The sequence below is a fragment of the Eulemur rufifrons genome, chromosome 10, assembly GCF_041146395.1.
Source record: "Eulemur rufifrons isolate Redbay chromosome 10, OSU_ERuf_1, whole genome shotgun sequence".
NCBI lineage: Eukaryota > Metazoa > Chordata > Mammalia > Primates > Lemuridae > Eulemur > Eulemur rufifrons.
The window spans coordinates 26,254,889-26,274,904 of NC_090992.1; the positions used below are offsets into that span (position 1 = coordinate 26,254,889).

Sequence of the window (20,016 nt, forward strand, 5' to 3'; positions counted from 1 at the left end):
CGCTTTTAATCAAGTGAAAAAAAGTCCCCGTGAGGATGCCACCGACAATAATAGTCTTCACTGAATGACAGGAATAGTTTTTCTTGCCTTTCTTGATTCATGCAATTCTCCACGACAGCACATGGAACGTACCTCTAGCATATCTCTACCCAGGGGCAGAGACATGACATGTCATAAGACATGACTCTCATCCATAGGGATGCTAGAGAGGACTGTTTGGGCTTGATCCCAGTTCTCCTACTTTTGCTGGAGGTCTCTGGCTGCAGTTTATTCCTAGTTTTTGGTAGAGTTGTATTAACTGCATGTAAAGGACTCACATGAGTGCCTGATTAGTGAGCCCTCAAATGGTAGCTGTTACCTTAGCAGAGCTTGTACTCTGGCAGAGGGAAGCAGACATCTGCAGGGCAAGTAACTCAGTGTTTGTTCTAGTACAATAGAAGGAGGCAGTATGACGGAGTGATGTACGTGTGCATTGTGGCTTCACGCTGCCTGCAGACAAATCCTGCCTCTTACCTGCTGTGTGACTTCAGGAAAGCTACTGAATCTCTCTGGGCTTCAGTTTCCTCACTGGTAAAATGGGAATAAGAATAACATCTACCCTGTGGCTCTTTCTGAAGATTAAATGAGAGAATGCACATACATCACTTAGGACAGTGTCTGGCACATGATAAATGCTCAGTAAACATTAACTCTTCTATTTTTATGATAGAAGTTGGTATGGGGGACAGTAAGTCACCAAAAGCAGGAAGACAGGCATTTACCTAAGTCTGTTTTCTTTTTTCCTTTGTTTTTCTAAAGAAACTGAAGTTTCAACGTCCCAGGACGCCTGGGTATGGAAAATGAGGGATTCTATAACTGCTCCTCAGCCTAGAGGTAAGGAGGCTGCGTTCTTATGAGTGTTTGTCTTTGGCGGTGGTGTTGCCTGCCTGCTTGTCTTGGAATTCAGCTGTTTTAATTCCTGTGTGGCCACATCCCACATCCTCCCGCATGCTGGGACGAAAGCAAAACACCCCGCAAGCGTCATTGCTGGCTTCTCCCCTCTTCTGCTCATCTCGGAAGCCCATTTGTTGAGTTCTCTCTTTCTCATTAGCAACTTCTGACTTGAAGCCAGGAATGGCAGTAGAAAGATCACCTACTCAGTTTTATTTTATTTTATTTTACACATCTATGGTTGTAATGGCATCCTACTCAGTTTTCAAACTATTATTTATTTGTTTTAAATGACCCAAACGTTACACTGATGCACTTTTTTAGAAGTACATAAAAACGGATAGAAAGAAAATTCTCTTTGACTCCCTGGCCTCAATTCCAGCCCCCTCTGCTGAGATAATCACTGTTATTACTAGTTGGAGATAATCATTCTAGATCTTTTTGCCATTCCCTTATGTCTGTATAGATATGGAAATTAATAGTTTTGTTTATAGAAATAGTTTTGTGTATAATTTTTTTAAAAATGTTCTCATATAGTATGCAGCCTTCTGCATTTTTAAAAATTCACTTAACATTATATATTGGACCACTTTCTTTTTCAGTCCATGTAGATTACTATTGTTAAACTGCTGTATAGTATTTCATACTATGGGAACTCCTAGCATCTATTGTCTATTGAGGGGCATTTGAGGTGTTGCAATGTTTGATTATTATAAACAGCGCTGCAGTGACCATCCTTGTACATGAATGCCTCCCTGAGCATTTATGCCAGTGTTTCTCTAGTTAGGGTGGTGACCAAGAAGTAGAAATGCTAGGTTAAAAAATGTGCATTTTTAAATTTAATAACTTTTAAAAAAATGTCCTCAAAAAAGGCTGTGCCAATTTATTTTCCCCTCCACAGAAAAATAATCTGTTTCATTTATTTCAATCTCCTGGGAAGAAAATGTCACCTTGTTCTTTCCCTATTCTGATTAACAGAGGGTTTGAATGTCTTTCTATCTGTCTAGTAGCCAGGAAACACTACCCTTCAATGCTGTGAAGGAGGCAGTGTAACATCACTCACAAAGGCTCAGAAGATAGAATTGGTGGAAACAGACAAGGGGTGAGGAAAGGGATAGGTTTTGAAGTCAGACTATTACTGAGGATGAATGCAAGGTGACCATCAGTTAAAAAGCTTGAGCATGCACTAACTCAGTGGCAAAGGGAAAATCTGGAGCAGGAGTTGATAACATAAGGGAAGCTGGGTGCCAAACACCCTAACCCTCTTTTTACCATGGGATGCGGTAAGAGTGGGGAACTATTTTTTCTGGCAGAAGAGAAGGCAGTGACCAGAAAGATGATGGAGGGTGGACAGAGCATTCTGAAACTATTACCCTTTATTCCATTTAAATCTTGGACTATTTTATATTGAATTACGGGGAACAAGAGGTCATCTTATGTTTTACCCTCTTCTACATCATCCCTGGTAATTGTTTCTCTTGTCTTTGACCCAATCCCAGGAGGGACATCACTTGCTGCAATATCCATAGGCCACACTGCTGGAGAGTAGCTTGGTATAAGAGGGCCAGTTGGTCTCCAAGTAACATTTAGTCATTAGGAAAGAAACCAGGGTTTACTGAGCACATACTATGTTCTGGGTCAGCGTCAAGCTCTTTTTATGGGTCATTTCCTTTAATCCCTCTTCAGCAGATGCTCATATTCCTATCTTACCTGAATTGCCCAAGGCCACACAGCTCTCAAGTGGCAGATTCAGCAAATCTCGCTCCAATTCCACACTCTTAGATTTCATTTTATTGTATCTGGTCTTTCAGTCTGAAATTAAAAGTCATGTGTTTTTCATTTACCATCTTCTCTTCTGATTATTTTTTTGTAAGTAAACGTTCATAATAATAATTGCAGTTACCAGCTACTGAGGACTTCACTATGTGTTGGGTACTGTACTCAGGGTTTTTTGCATTCATTTTCTTATTTAAGTCTCACAACAAACCTCGGCAGGTAGAGAATATCCTCATTTTATAGGCAGAGACATGGAGGATCAGAGAGTTTATTAAAGAGACTAACGTCTACTGAGATCTGTCTTTATTTTAACACTATGCATTTGGATTTTTTGTGAATTCCCATGCAATACGTAACTATTGCCAGCTTCATTTTAGAGCCCATGAAGATTAATATCCTGTTCAGTAAATGGTGAACTTGGATTTAACCCACGTCTTTCCCACTCTAACACCCTGCCGTGCTGCTTCCTCCTGAGCTCCCCTCTGGAGCCTCTTGCAGAATAAGACTACTTCATTCACATGAAAGTGCTTTCAACCCACTTGAGAGGACCTGCAGCCTCTATGGGTATTTCTTTCCCTGGCTGACAATTCCCAATTCCCTTCTCGTTTTTTTTTCCTTCATGTAATTTCTGGATGGCAAGGCTTCCACCGTTAGGGGCTGGTTTAAATCCTTAAAGAGGGTCTTGTCAACTACTATTCCCTAAAATTAGCATTACCCAGGGTAGCAATTCCTTGCCTTCACTGTACGGCTACCTAGAATGGAGCTCAGAGATGTGGAGTCACTTGTCCATGATCACACAGCTGAACAGCAGGAGAGCTGGAGTCACATTCAGATTTCAGGGATTCTGAACTGTGTCCATGGACAGCTGGATGGAGGTTATCTACAGATGAGCTTGTTGGCGGGGGAGCATGAACCCCCTGAAATGATAGGCATAATTGTGTGTGCATGTGTGTACATACATTTTTCTGGGGCAAAGTCCAGGACTTTCATTAGATTCTCCAAAAATTATGCAAGGCTCCAAAATGGTTAGGAACCATAAATTGCATGACAGACAAAAACAACAAAAACTTACATGAAAATATTGCCCTCCTCAGAAGTCTGTTACAAACTTATTTTCTCCAGGTATCTAGGAACTCTAATCATGCTTTCTAGTCCCTAGGATTAATTTTATTTTTTGCCTGGTAGCAGGAGAATGTGAAATGGTCCCAAATTGCTCCCTGAAGACCCCATCTCTGCTGGGTAGGGATCTGAAGCCAGGCTGTGGAGAGCCACATGACCATGCCATTTCCTAAATAAAATCAGGTGACCTGGGGTTAAATTCCCTGCAGATTCTATCTCAGGCTTACTTAGACTGCCCAATAACATCCTCAATCCTTGTCCTTCTTCCTTGCTCTTTCTTTTCGCAGCCTTCTGGGTGGCATAGGGTGGGGATTAAGAGAGCTTAATTGGGGAGCCTGAAAGCTTATGATTTTATCTCTGCTCTGCCATTTTGTGTTTGTGTGTGTGTGTTTTCTGGTAGAATCTCAGGTGAGTTACTTGTTCTATCCTGTTCTAAATCCCAATGCCCTCAAAATGTAAAATGGGGATGATAATAGTGTTTATTTCACAGGGCCGCTAAGCGAGAAGACTCGTGAGAAAACTGCCTAGAGCGTATTACCAACTCATAAATAACAGTCATCACGAAGGGTTCCTACTTTTCCTCTTCTTTACATCTCTGCTGTGACTCCAACTCACATGCCTTCAGTTTTAGGCAGCCCAACAGGGTGAGAGGAGGCCACTGCCGCCAGCTCCCAACTGACTTGCTGTTCCTGATAAGCACACGGACATTTTTTGGCTTTATAAGTTTTTTTTTTTAACTGCTGATCACACTAGGGAGACAGCCAATGAGTGACAAAATTACAAACTTGGGGAAGTTACAAAAGCTTTTAAAATCTCATAATAGTAATTCTCTAATAACTATTAGAATAAATTGGACGTTCTGAGATCTTTTTTGCTGACTTCTTTTTAGATGGCTCCGTAGAACTCTCAATTATTGGTTTTATTCCTGTGGGTGAACATCTTGAATTTTCTGCTGCCTCTCACTTGTTTTGTTCTCCCCACATTGCTCAATCTACGGAAGCTCCACTCTATAATTTGGGCTTGAAAATCAAGTTACTGCTGAAATAGGGCTGTGGTCTAGTTTGCCATTGAAGGGCTTCCAGATTCATGTTATTTATTTTATAAGGCAAGTCCATGGACATGACTTCTACTTCAAGGCCCTCCTCCAATTTTAAGGTGTTTGGTCTGCAGATATTATCTAAAGAAGCCCTGCCCAGGGTCCTTACCTCCACGCTCTGGCTGCCTAAAAATGGAGCTCAGACATGTGGAATGACTGACCCAAGATCACACAGTTAGACAGAGGGAGAAATAAAACTCACAGGTCTGTGGCCTGTTAGGAACTGGGCTGCACAGCAGGAGGTAAGTGGCGGGTGAGCAAGTGAAGCTTCATCTGGAAGCTTCATCCCCATCGGTTGCATCACCACATAAGCTCCACCTCCTGTGACATCAGTGGTGGCATTAGATTCTCATAGGAATATGAACCCTACTATAAACTGCACACGTTGTGCTCCTTGTGAGAATCTAATGCCTGGTGATCTGAGGTGGAGCTGAGGCGGTGATGCTAGCACTGGGGAGCAGCTGCAAATACAGATTATCATTAGCAGAGAGGTTTGACTGCACAATAAATGTAATGTGCTTGAACTGGTCCAAAATCATACTCCCATCCTCTGATCTGTGGAAAAATTGTCTTCCATGAAACCAGTTCCTGGTGTCAGAAACTTTGGGGACTACTACTTAAAGGGGTCACACTTTAGTGGGATAGACAGGCTTGCACTGGAGCATCCTCCAGTATGCTCTGTTTTGGGATAGAGGTATGGAAAGTTACACTGGAGGCCCAAAGAGGGAGAGATGATGCTATCTTGGAAAGGAGGGCCAGGGTCAGGGATGAGTTCACTCACTGACCTTCAGATTGGTTCTTCAAGGATGAGAAAATGTCATTGAGGAGAGAAGAGCAGACCTGCAGAGAGAACAGCACGAGCAAAAACAGGGAAACTTGTTAAGAGTGTGATATCTTTAGGGATTGTGTAATAGTCTGGTTTAATCTAATGGAGACAGAAAGCTGGCAATGGTCTAGGAGGTCTAGGATTTTAAGGGACTTGAGTGATGGGCTAAAGAATTTAGATTTTATTCCAGAGTCATGAGGAACCGTTCATGTTTTTTGAGTAGGAAATGACACTTTTGGTTCTGCTTCAGGAAAAATTGCTCTGGCAAGAGTGTGGACGATGCATTAGCGGGGAGCAAGCCTGTAGGCTCCTGAAATACCCCAGGTAAGAGATGAGTGTCTAGGGTAGAATGATGGCAGCAGCAACCAGAGAGAGGGGACAGAGTCACAGCCATTTAGGAATTAGAATTCAGAGGACTTGGTGGCCAAAGAACAAAGGACGACTGATTCTCCACACCAGGAAGAATGGGTCAATGGGATGAGTTAACTGGTAAGGGAAGCCCAGGGGGAAGAGTAAAACTTGTCTGGGAATCTTGAGTTTGAAATGCCTCTGAGAAATGTCTAACAGGCAGCTGGAAGTGTGGGTCTGGGCTGACTCATGGACGCCTGGGAGGGTGTCTTTGATAATTGGCACCTATCTCTGATCAAAATAATTACTATGATGATTCACATTATAAGTGCTAAAAAAAGACTTGCCAGTATACTAATGCTTTCGTGTATGTTCTCTTACAAGGGGTAGTTCAAACTGAAGATATACATTTGGAAGTCATTGCTCATGAGTGATGCTTATTGAGCACTTATTATTTGCCAAGGCTTGGTTCAATGCTTTCGATGCATCATCTCATTGTGAGGCTTTGTCTGCATCTATGAGGAGGTTTCTATTATTATGTCCATCATAAAGGCAAAGAAACTGAGATTTGGAGAAGTTAAAAAATTTGCCTGAATTTGGTGTTGAACCTGAGCTCTTAAACACCTTATTACCTTACCTCCTTGGCAAAGGAGGGATAGCTGAAGCTCCTGTAGGATCACCCAAAGGTATTGTGTGAGAGGAAGGGACAGTGGAGAGGTACAAAGGGAGACCCCCTCCCCTGGAAGGAATAATTACACTGGGGGATATTGTGGTGGGAGAAGAGGAGCCAGCTAAGGGGCTAGAGAGGGAGACAGCAAAAGTGGGATGGGATCCGTGGGAGTGCAGGGGCGGAGGAAGCCAGGCTGACAAAGGCCAGGGAGGGTGTAGTTAAATATTGGGAAATTCTAGGATGAGGCATTTAGAAAGGTGGCTGTCAGCTGCGGCAGGGTCCCCATGAAGTGGACAGTGTGGGCTCTGGAGGGGAGGGATTCCACAAAGTCCAAAGATGAGCACTCGCCAGAGAATGAACATTAGATGTTCTTTCAAGTTCAAGGGTATTTAGAGGGGTGGCAGGGCAGAGAGAGATGGGGGTGGTGAATGGAGCAAGGTGTGTCCTGGCATTGGAGAGGGGGATGAGTCAAACATGGGGGAGGAGGGTTTAGTCTGGAAATGGAGATAAGGGAGGAGGAGGTGAGAAAAGAATAAATAAAGGAATAAAAACAATCAGATCTCACGTGGAGCTCCCAGGAGGTAGTAGTTGACTGGGAAACCACGACCTTGAATTTAGAGATGATCTAATCCATGAATACCTGACCTGGCCATGGGCTGGAGTCACAGGGAGCTTATAAAGACAGAGATCACGCTACTGTAGCTAAGACCTGCAAAATTAGAACCTCTAGGGGTGGCCCCCCAAATTATTTGTTTAAGCTTCTTCAGGAGATCATTTTGAAGCCAGCCCAGTTCTGATCCCAAGAAAGAAATTAGGAATTGTTGGCATAGCACACTCTCTTTATTTTACAAGGAAGGAAACTGAGGCATGGAGGTATTTAAAAAATTCAAAGAGGAGTGAGCACTGGTCCCTAGATAGAACTCTCTTCTGACTCCCAAATTAGAGCTCATTCCCATACCCTGCATTCTTTTATTAAAGCAAAGATAAAATTGAGCCCTGTCAGAACGTGACAATTTTCTGAGTCCTTAACCGATCAAGGACATAAAAACGTTGTAGGAGGAATTGCCATTCTCAGTACAAGCTCAGCAGAAGCAACAGAGGCAGGCAGGGGAGTGAAGCAAAGCTCATTTTTACTCCTAAACGCCATTGTTAGAAAGAAAGAAATTGGATGCAGTTGATTGCAAAGTCAACATCTTTCGCAAGGCATTAGCAGATTGGTTTTGTCTCTCATGGCCAGTGCTGTTCACAGGCTTGAATCAGTAGGTAGGCCAACCGTCTGGGGGATAAAGGAATAGGACAAAAAGTGGATTCTTATGATTTTTCTCACAATAGCATTCTAGTCTATCAACTGTACAAATGATTTTTTTTTTTATTAATACAGTTGGAACTGAATCCATGTAATTCCAGCATCTAACAGCTCACCTTCGGAAAGGTCGACCAAGTGAGATCAGAGAGAATTGCCAAACTTTAAGGGAGGTCCATGCTAAGGCAAACAAAGAATGAAAAAGAAGGAAAGTGTGAGTTGTTGAAATAGAACACAGAGCCAGACCTAAGACAGGTCCTCGTTGATGGCTAGCAAACTGAGCTAGGTGGCCACTCTGCAGGCCACCATGTCCCTCTGATACTGAGCTGGGGGGTGGGGGAGCGAGTTTCCAGGCACTGGAGAGGTCTCTGACTTCATAAGGGGTAGAATACATGTGTAAACCTCAGCGAGTTCTTTGGTGAGGTTTCTGTTCCCTCCATTGTGAACAAGTCAACAAGTAAAGGTTACAAATGCCCTTTGGCAAGAATCTACCACCTGCACTTGAGGACTGTGAACCCCTGGTGTTCAGCAGAAGAGTAGAGGGGAAAAGAACTGGGATCAGATGTCACTGTCCTACCGTGTACTAGCATCATTATTAGCTTTGCAGCCTTGCACAAGGAATAAGCCTCTCAGAGCTTCCTTTTCCTCTTCTTTCAATAATTCTACCCAAGTTTACTTAGCTCATGCAATCATTTTGAAACTCAAATGAGGTACCATGTGGAAGTACACAAAGCACTTTCAGGCGCTCACATTGTGCTCATAATAATCATCATGACTGACAATATAGGATTTCTTTTCTAGAAACTGTACACACCCAGGCAGCCGAGGACTGGGGTTCCATTCTAAGTGGATCCTTTCCCAACATATTCACTCTCCAGCACTGATCTTTTTAGAGCAAGTATACGTGAGCTCTTGCCACATTTTCCGAAGTCCATATTGCCCAGAAGATAAGAGCTTGGGCTCTGCAAGTAGAAAACCCTGGCTCTGAGATTTGTTTTGTCCCTTCCCACCATGTGACTTGAGAAAGTAACTTGACTTTCCCAGGCCACAGATTTCCCGCTGTGAGATGAGGACAATAATCGTGCCTCCCATAGGGCATTTTCTAAGGATTAACTGAGCTCATACATGGGAAGTACTTCGCATTGCGCTTGGCTGGTTGTGAGGGCTCAGCATATGGTAGCCATTTATTATTATTGTTATCAATAATTGAGGGTTATTGGTGAAATGCAAACCTTCCCACCTCCCTCAGTCAAGATTTATTGATCAACTTGTATGGACAGAGCAGAGTCCTAGACATTGCCCTTCGGAAAGGAGTCCAAGGGGAAGAATTAGAAATGAGGTCTTGCTGGTGCCGTGGCTCACGCCTGTAATTCCTAGCACTCTGGGAGGCTGAGGCAGGAGGATCACTTGAGGCTGGAGTTTTAGACCAGTCTGAGCAACATAGCGAGAACGCGTCTCTACAAAAAATAGAAAAATTAGCCAGGCATGGTGGTGAGTACCTGTAGTCCCAGCTACTCAGGAGGCTGAGGCAGGAGGATCGCTGGAGCCCAGGAGTTTGAGGTTGCTGTGAGCTAGGATGATGCCACTGCATTCCAGCCTGGGTGACAGAACAAAACCCAGTCTCAAAAAAAAAAAAAAAAAAAAAAATGGGAAAGGAATGAGGTCTTATCTGTGCTTATCAAGACCCTCAGGGTTGGAGCCTGAGAGGGTGACTCTGGGCTCTCACAAAAAGGGTGAGATTTTGTTGCTGGGGTGTCTCAGGAGCAGTGGAAGGTTGAAGCAAAGTTCTGAACTGGGGTGCCTCTTTAATAATGGTGTTCTAGAGTCTCTGGTTTCCTTTGTCCACCTCATCTGTGTGCAATGTGATCTCACCATTTATTGCTCTTTATGAATCACATTGGGTGCCAACACAACTTACTTTTTGTTCCCTTTCAAAATGAAGACAATGGACCCCACCCAGTTTGCCCGTGGACGTAAGGAACACCTGACTCACGTATGTAAGGCTCTGTTTGTTTATTCATTTAGGTGTATAGTGCTCTTTCTGATCATTCCGCGTGTTAAACACATGTAGAGGCCTCCAGAATTTAAAGGAAGTATGTGAATTCAATAAATGTGTGTTTCCACTTTCAAAAGGAGTTTTGAAATTCTATATCTGTGTTAATGTTGCCAAGCAAGGTCAGAAAATATGCATCTTTGAGCAGAGGTCAGCAAATATGTATAGTTACTTCCTGTATTATTTACTGTGAAACCTTGAGCAGATGAACTTTTCTCTCTAGACTTCAGTTTATATCTTGACCAAAAAAAAAAAAAAAAGGAAAAAAGGAATTGGAGGAGATAATTTCAACTCCATTCCAACTCTACTCACATTGTGATTTTTAGATCCTTTGGCTCCCTTTTGGATTTTTTTGAGGTCATACCACTAGTGATCCAGAGGGGGCAGCATAAGCCAGAGGCTTCCCACGAAAGGGAAGAAAACTGTTCCCCGAAGGCTTGCAGTTGTCACTTTTAAAATTCTAGGATTGCCTTAAGATCGTATCGTTGAATTGACTTATTTCAGAACTAGTTTTGTTTTAAAAGTAGAGACAGATGAGTCTCAGTGTCTAAGAATTCAATGATGAGTTAACACATGTAATATTTGTTTTAAAATGTACCCACTGAGAAGATAGAGCGCTTTCATTCCCAGTTGATTTCTGGCCAGAAGCCCTCTCGTTAGAGAGCTTATGTTTTCAAACAGGATTTTAATATGCTTTCTTCCTTTTCTGTCAGAGTGGTTACAATTGTGATTTTTTTTTGAGTCATTCAGAGGTGGGTTGAAATTTCCTTTTATAGTTTGTGTCACCTTGGGCAATCAGTTTAACTTCTTTCAGCGTCACTTTACAGGTCTGTAAAATGGGTTTTATGATCATTAAATGTGATAATTTATATGACGTGTTCATCACTGTGCCAGGCACATGGTTAAGTATTCAATAAATCGATTCTAAGAGAAAGTGTCTAGTAATTTTAAAGCAAATTTCTACTAATAGGATGGGAATGGGGATGATATTAAAAATGGATCCTCGAAAGATCTTAGAGTCTAAAATTTGAATGCCATTTCAGAACTGCACATAGCACATAGTTTTAGTTGAGTGAGAGAACAAGTTTGAATTTCATATAGTTTTCATGTGTTATGAATTATTCTTCTTTTGAGTTTTTCCCAACGATTTAAAATTGTAAAACCTAATCTCACCTCCCAGGCTGTACAAAAACAAGACAGTGGACTGGATGTGGCCCTCAGGCTGTGGTTTGCAAACCCTTGATCCATCCAGATGCCAGAAAGGTTCCTTAGAAAGGGCAGATGTAAAGCTATTTCCATAGGGCTCTTCCAGAACATGCACTAAACATTGCCTCCTACCCTACTAGATTTTAAGTCCTTTGCAGGTAAAGGTGGTGTTTTTATGCTATAGTTTTAACATTTAAACTTTATTTTTTAGGTTATAGAATAAATACATACACTTGCAAAAAAAAAGTTAAAACATTGTACAGTAAAAATTTTTTGGTATCCCAAACACCACTCCCACACATGAACAAGAGGAAGAGATAATTACTGTAACAGTTTTGGCTATATCCTCTTACATCCTTTTTATTTGCCTAATACCAAAATAACATATATTATTATTTTTTACAAAATTAAAATTTTTTTTCCCAAAATCATTCCATGTTCTTTTAAATTCACTTTAAAATTCATTCAATAATTTTGTTCAATAAATCTTTACTGCAAAGTTACTATATATCATGCCTATGTTAGATTGAACAATATAAAATGGCTGATATTTAAACAATTTTTAGAAAAACGTTATTTTAAAATAATTTTAGACACACAAGAACTTGCAGAAGTAGTACAGAGAGGTCTTCTGTACATTCCTCCAGCGTCCGCCAATGGTCATATCTTATATAACTAAAGTACCTTGTTAAAAACAGGACATTGCACGGACATAATATAATTAAACAGTATATACACCATACTAGGATTTTGTCAGCTTTTTCTATGCACTCATTATTAAAAATATTTTTTGATCTATAAAAACAACCAATATACAGATATCTTTCCATGTCAGTACTTTTGGATCCAAGGAGTGTCCTTTCTTACAGCACCATCCATCGCTTTTTTGGCTGTAGGTTACTGGGTTTCTAACAACTAACTTTAGTGTTTCGTATAGAAGATCACTGTGGCATTGCTTCAGGGAAAAAACACACACCCCAAGAGTTTGCTCTTGATTCAGGCATCTCGGGGGGTTTCCAATGATTAATGCAAGACACAAATAATATTTTACAGTTAAAAATTTCCCATTTGGGAAAATTTAGAAATGATACAAAAGTACTAATGAGAGAAATAATCTGATAGTCTATAATATTTTCACTCAAAGTCAGATGTATTTAGTCTTAGAATTTCTTTTTAGTTCTCTTTGGGGAGCTAGATGTATGCGTGTATTTCTGTATATATTTTTAAGTATTTAAACACTCATTCCTGATACTAAGTTTTTACCCTTTTAAAAGAATACTATGTAATGATAATTTTCTCGGGTTATTCAATTCTCAGTAAAAAGGCATCCAGAATTATAAAGGTGAAAAAGGCCATAGGAGATCAGTTGGTGAAAATATCAGCATTTTCAGATGAAGAAATTGTGGCTCAGAGAAGGCAAGTAACTTGCCGAAGGTCACACAGCTGGGAAGGCTGGAATAGGTACTTAGTGATGGGGGAGAGAGTCCCAGTATGCCAGAGTGACACAGGCTGAGAGGCAAGCATTTGGCGGTGCTCTAAGGTCTGGGGTTAAACGTCACAGGGATTCCATTTTGCCAGAGTACCCAGGCCTACCAAAAACTCAAGAGTACAAAATATAAGCCAGAAAGCTAATTTACAGTGAGAATTATAGCTACCAAGGGATCCACATTTTTACATTTCTCATATAAATACATTCTCATCCTGCAGGAAAATCTAATATCAATCAGAATGCGTGGGCCTGGGAAAAGTGGAATTAATGTTCAGATTTTTTGTTGTTATTACATCTTAATTAATTTATTTTAAAATACATAATACACATACATGGAAAAAGTACCAAGCATATAAAAAATTTTAAAGGAAAAGTCAATCTTCCTTTCATGTCTTGTGCCTAGCCCCAGAACCACCATTTTTTGGAAAGATCTTAGTGAGTGACTGGTGTCTCTGTATTAGTTTCTTGTTGCTGCGATAATAAATTTCCACAAACATACTGGCTTAACACAGATTTATTATCTCATGGTTCTGGAGGTCAGTCGCTCTAAAATCAGTATTCCTACCGGATATATCAGGAGAGAATTTGTTTCCTTGCCTTTTCTGGCTTCTAGAGGCTTTCCTTGGCCCCTTCTTCCATCTTCAAAGCCAGTAGGATCGCATCTTCAAGTCTCTCTCTCTCTGATCTCTTCTTCTTTTATCACACATCCTCTGACTTTGAACATCTTGCCTTCCTGTTACAAGGACCCTTGTGGCCAAGCATGGTAGCTCACAAAGTGGTAATCCCAGCCCTATGGGAGGCCAAGGCAGGAGGATTGCTTGAGGCCAGAAGTTTGAGGATGCAATGAGCTATGATGATGCCACTGCATTCCAGCTCGGGTGACAGAGTGAGACCCTATCTTAAAAAAAAAAAAAAAAAGAAAAGAAAATTTAAAAAAAAGCAAAAAAGGACCTTTTTGCTTACATTGGGCCCACCAGATAATCCAGAATATTCTTCCCATTTCAAGATCCTTAACTTAGTCACATGGCAAAGTTTCTTCTGCCATATAAGGTAATATATTCACAGTTTCTGAAGATGAGCATGTGGACACCTCTGGGTGTCATTATTCTACTGACCATAGTCTACAAACTGCATTTGAGAGACAAATGACTTCTTCTTCTCTAGACCAGATGAATAATGTATTCTGATAAAAAAAGAATGTATTCCTTTTAGTAAAACATTTGTTTATGATTTGTTCACGTATACTTCCATACCAGTATGTTAAATACCTTTTGAAATACATCCTCCTCAAAAGTATTTAAAGAATGAGATTTAAATAAATGTAAATAGAAGATCTCATTTTCCCCATGCCCAGTGGATGGCCTAACCCACTCCTGGTGGGCACTGAGCCCATTTTAGAGATCTCTGTTCTGGACCATCCTTTTTCTGGATTCAATGCAAATCGTTGTCCTGCACAGTCGGCAGGACATGCTGTTTACATGGTGCAATGTGCTTGAGCTTCGGTATAGTGAGGTTGTTAAAAGCACAGGTATTTTTTTTTTTTTTTCTTTTGAGACAGAGTCTGGCTCTGTTGCCCAGGCTAGAGTGCCGTGGCGTCAGCCTAGCTCATAGCAACCTCAAACTCCTGGGCTCAAGTGATCCTCCTGCCTCAGCCTCCCGAGTAGCTGGGACTACAGGCATGTGCCACCATGCCTAGCTAATTTTTTCTATATGTATTTTAAGTTGTCCAAATAATTTCTTTCTATTTTTAGTAGAGACGGGGTCTTGCTCTTGCTCAGGCTGGTCTCGAACTCCTGACCTTGAGTGATCCTCCCACCTTGGCCTCCCAGAGTGCTAGGATTACAGGCGTGAGCCACCGTGCCCGGCCAAAAGCACAGTTATTGATGTCAGTCAGACAGGTTCGGATCCCAGCTCTACCACTGCAACCTGCCAACCTGCATCACATTGCTCCACCCTAACGGGCCTCAGCTTTTTCATTGGCAGTACAGGGTGCTCGTGGGGAGGAAATGTTCAATGGAATGTTAGTAACAGGACATTAGATGAACACTCTTTTGAGTTTAATGCTAGAGCCTTTCATTGGATTTAGTCTTCCTGCTTGTACTCAGAACCCATTTCCTGACATGTTCTTAGGTTGGTTACCCCCATTGAAGGCCACTCTCATCCTTTGCATGCTGATGTTCTTGAATTTAATTCCTCGGGCTGCTGTAACACAAGAGTGCCATAAACTTACAACAACAGACTTTTATTCTTTCTCAGTTCTGGAAGCTAGAAGTCTGAAACCGAGAGGTTGGCAGGGCCACGCTCTTTCTGAAGGTTCTAGAGGAGAATCCTTCCTTGCCTCGTCCTAGATTCAGGTGCCCCAGGGATTCCTTGGCTTATGGAAGCGTCACTACCTCTGTCTTCACATGGCCTTCTCTGCGTGTGTCTCTCTGTCCTCCTCTCTCTTTAAAAGGACATTGATCATTGGATTTAGGGCCCATCCTAAATCTAAGATGATTTCATCTCGAGATTTTAATTAATTACATGTACAAAGACTCTATTTCTCAGTAAAGTTACATGATTTTGGGAGGAGGGGCTTTACTGTTTAACTGACTACAATTCCCCTCCCGCAGAATTGCTTTACTATTAATAGCAAGTTCTGGGAGGCTCCTGCCTTTGGATGTACCTGTGTCAGAGCTCAGTGCCTTGAGAACTTAAGGGCCAAGGGAACACAGATGACACGGAAACCGGTAATCCTGACTTGTCTAACCCCATTCCCTGACCCCCAGCATAGCTACCTTTCACAAGGAAGAAAAGTCACCATCAACGTGTGCTTGGTGTTGCTATTCTGTACACAATGCTGTAGCCCCCGGAGTGCTTCCCATTTGGGCTTTTGGCATTTTCTGAAGAAGAACAAAAAAAAAAAAAAAAAAACCAACCTGCTCTTTGGTATCACGCAGCAGGGTTTGTGTTTGCAAAATGCCTCTCCCATTAGACAATTCCAATTTAAAATACAGATTAGCTCTGACAAAACTGACCCGGGCTGGCTTTTCCCTTTGATGGTTTCAATTTCAGGCTTATCCATCACAAATGATTATAACACAACAGGATTTTGACAGAACAGGGGTAGCCGTTTTGAATTCTTACCTGCAATTTCTGGCTCTGGGGGATAATAGCAGAGAGAAAAACAACAACAATAACTTAGTTCTAGGATATGAAAACACACTGAATTTCCCCTTTGGTTTTTATGCTCTAGGCATTCAACAAGTTCTTCTCCCTGATGAACAAAGAAGCTCTCTGGTACCAAATTAAGAGCCTTAGAAAACCTCACACATTTTTCCTTTTGCCTTAAGTAACAAGGAAGCATGAGAGAAAATGTAATGATCAATTTCAGTAATTATTAGCTTAGATGTTTATTACATTTATGCACGCGCTCTCTTTCTCTCTCTCAGTTCTATTTCCAAGATTTTATTATACCTATGACTTTATATCCCTCCTGGATGTATTTTCCCTGTCCTGATCTCTTTGATCATTTCTTTTCTTTTTTTTTCTTCCCCCTCTCCTGCACCTCCACTGCCCACCTCTTAGTGCCGATGTTTCCCAGGGTTCCTGCTCTTCTCTCTGCACAAGCAGCCCTTGGATTTCTTAGGTATGCAGGATTTTAGCTGCTCCCTGGATACTGATGACTCCCAAATCAGTACGTCCAACAGCACCCTTTTCCTGAGTTGGATTCAGGTTCAAAGATACCAAGTGTTCGTTAGGGAAATAGTGTTCACATGTGTCTCACAGGAGCCTAAACTCAGTGACTCTAAATGTGAGCTCATGTCCTTCCTGCTTATGCTTACGCTTCTCTCCTTCCCCTGTTCCCGATCTTAGTGGACAGTTCAGGCAATGGCCTGGGGTCTCAAGCAGGAACTGGTGGGTTATCTAAGACTCTCCTCTCTTTCTCACCCCTACGGTCAACATGCATATACTGTTGACCTCCCTTCGAAGCATTTCTGAGTCTGTTGCTCTTCATTTTTACTAGCTCTGAATTTCAGAACTCGAATCAGGTAACTTTCATCTTGGCTACTCCCTGACCCGCCTCACTGGATCATGCTTAAACATTTCTGTGGTTTCCTACTGCCTACAGAATCCAGCGGAGACTTCCAGAATGAAGCAAAGGCCCTCTGTGATGGTTCCTTGCCTACATAAGTCTCACCTCCTGCCACTCCCTCCCCTTGTTTCACACCTTCACAGGTGCTCCCCTTGACCTGCACACCTGCTGTTTCTTGTTCCCATAGCTTTTCTGATGCCAATGCCATCTTGTCTACCTGAAACGTCTTCGCCACCATTCTCTGCCTGGCTCATTCTTACATGACCTGAACTCAACTCAGGTGTTATTCCTTCAACAAACACTTATTGAGCACCAAGTATGTGCCAAGCAGTGTTGGGGACCCAGGGGTGAACTGGCAGACAGGGGCTCTGTCTTTGCAGAGCTTTATTCTAATAAAACTTTCACTGAATTACATAGGATGTTGGGCCGGACGCCCCTCCCTCTTCCCACCCTCCGCAGCAACCTGTGCACGCTCCATCACTACCCTCGGTCTGTTAGGCTGAAATAATCTTCCAGTCTCTCTTCCCTAATGTACCGTAAAGTTCTTGAGGGTAGGGGTGTGCCATCTTCATCTCAGCAGTCTTAGTAGGTCTAGAGCAGTGCTTAGCACTCGGCGGAGTCTCGGTATGGTTCCCTTGTAACTCGACTATAGGTTGTGAATAAATGACTCCATGTCTCAGCTTAAGCTTTCCATTCTCAAGGAAGCTTTCCTTGACCCTCCAGAACAACCCAGCCATCCTCATGATATGCCCCTACCATATTCTATACTATTTCTTTCCAGCATTTTTTACTTATTCTGTAATTATTTTTTCAGCTATTTATATTCTTTGTTTAAATTTGGTTTTCTGCACTAAGATGTAAATTTATGAGGTCCAATGTACAGCCAACATACTGCATGGCCTATAAATCTCTGTTAACCAAAGGACTGACAAATTTTCTGGCTGTGTAAAAATCCTGAATGTATTGCTGCAACCTACAGAAAAATTATAGCCAACTGCCTGCTGGTCCGATGTCTCTACCCATCTATAAAATGGAGACATTCCTGTGGGATAATGTTGTAGAGCAGATGAACTTTACATTAAAACCATATTGAAACAAATATGCATAAATAAATTAGACAAAAAAAAGAAAGATGAGATTAAGGAATTAAATACACGAGCTGGAATTCTGGACAGGCTTTCAAATATTTCTTTCAGAATGTGGTATTTTATTCTCCCACAGGACATATAACCATTTTCTTCTCTTTTCCCTTCCCAGAATCTGAGACAACAACTGCACAAAATGAAACGGGAGTACAGGAATCTGTAAGTGTCTGAAGTATATGACTTAGATTTAAAAAATCCACAGTAGAGGTTTGCAGAGATGGGCTGGGGAGAGCAGGATGCAGCTAAGCGGGGAAATGTATCACAACCCTTATGAAATAGCTAAAGAATCTGTAGACTTGTACTCTTGGCAGAAATAACGTTGATCATTACTTCTGTATGTGCAGATGCTTTTGAAAAGCAAAAAGAAAAAATATACAAAAAACACGCAAAATCCTTGTGTGTTTCTTCTGTGTGGCCCAGGATTAATGACATACTGTAGAATCAACACCTGCTGCAAGTGTTCCTCTCACTGTCTGAGGGTACCCTTCATTTATTTTTATTACTCCAATGAAAACTGGGGGCAGTGCAAATGTCTATAAAGGAAAAGGGAAGGTTCCCTATTCCCTCTTTCTTCTTCCCTGATCTCTGTCCTCACAGGCAATCTGTTTTCCTACCCTGGCCACTGTCCCCACTGCCCCCAGGATTCTGTGTGTTGGAGAATGGATCAGGGAGGGAAGAGAGGAGAGCCCGGTCAACGGAGATGGCACAGTTCTTGCAAGATGCATCCACGCCTGCCCAAAGAGCACCACTTAACAAACTTTTTGGTGTCAGGGCCCCTTTAAACTCTTAAAACGCAGTTTCTTAAAACTGAAAAATTTTAAAATATTTATTAATTCATTTAAAAACAAGAATAACAAATCCAATACATGTTAACATAAAGAACATATGTTTTATGACAACTATTTTCCCAGATGAAAAAATAGCGAGAAAAAATACCATTGTTCTACATTTTTGCCAACCTTATTACTGCCTGGCTTAATAGGCGACAGAGGGATGCTCACATCTGCTTTACAAATTCTGTATAAATGAGAACAATGACATCATCACATGTCACATTAACTATGGGAAACTCTACCTCTCATTAAGAGAGTAACAGCGAAAATGGCGAAAACATCTCATGAAAATCATTTTGATCTCATGCACTCCCTGGCTAGACTGTGAGAACCAATACTGTAGAAAATATGAAATTGAGCTCCATTTTCTTTTTAATCTTGTTTCCTCCGGAAACCTAAGTCAGCCGTGAAAAGAGCTGCACAGGGGTAGGGAGAGCACAAAGGATTTAGGCAGTGGCCAGGAAAGAGATTTGACGGTGGCAAACACAACTCACCACACAGTTATTTGGAATCTTCTGACCCTCTGAGCCTCACAGCCTCCTATGCCTGATGTCTAAAACTTAAGAAAATTTTGGGATATGCATAAAATGTTTTAGATTTTCAGATATTTTTGGAAAAATAGCTGATTTGTAAAGCTGGCTTTGTTTTGATTTTGAGACACGTTGGGCAGAAGGTGGCTAAGCTGTTGCTGATTGGAAGGTGTTGTTGGGCTGGGCTGTGGTCCTGCCATGATGGTGTCGAGCAATGACTGGGCCAATGGCCTTGCCTGTGTCTCCCCAGGTGATGGGAACGCCCAACTTCAACAACCTGGTGATAATCATTGCGTCCTCCTTGGGGTTTGTGCTCTTGGCACTGCTCCTGACGTTTCTCCTACGAGGTAAGGAGGGGGACCAGCTGAGACGGACCCCTTCACAACCCTGGCGACTCCAGGAGGATCTGAGAGTGGGTGGTTTCTGCTTCGTTCCCCTGCCCCGCCTCCCCAAAGAGGCTCAATTCTATCACTGTCCCCATCCCAGTCAGTGAGGTCATAGGGAAACTCACTCTCCATAAGGTGCTAATGGCTTTGTGTATTATCCTCCTGGTAGAGTTTACATTTTGGAAAAAGAAAAAAAAAAAAAACATAATAAGAGCACCTTCATTTATTGGA

The 20,016-nt window shown here is 41.8% G+C and overlaps 1 protein-coding gene across 1 annotated transcript in view; it reads left to right on the forward strand.

Moving 5' to 3' along the window:
• The window catches only part of TIMD4 (T cell immunoglobulin and mucin domain containing 4), a 35,651-nt gene that overhangs the window by 13,460 nt on the left and 2,175 nt on the right, over window positions 1-20,016 (forward strand). Inside the window, exons 5-7 of the mRNA XM_069484320.1 lie at window positions 799-873; window positions 18,149-18,195; window positions 19,650-19,746. Coding sequence (XP_069340421.1) covers window positions 799-873; window positions 18,149-18,195; window positions 19,650-19,746 — 219 coding nt within the window. The remainder of the gene's footprint in view (window positions 1-798; window positions 874-18,148; window positions 18,196-19,649; window positions 19,747-20,016) is intronic.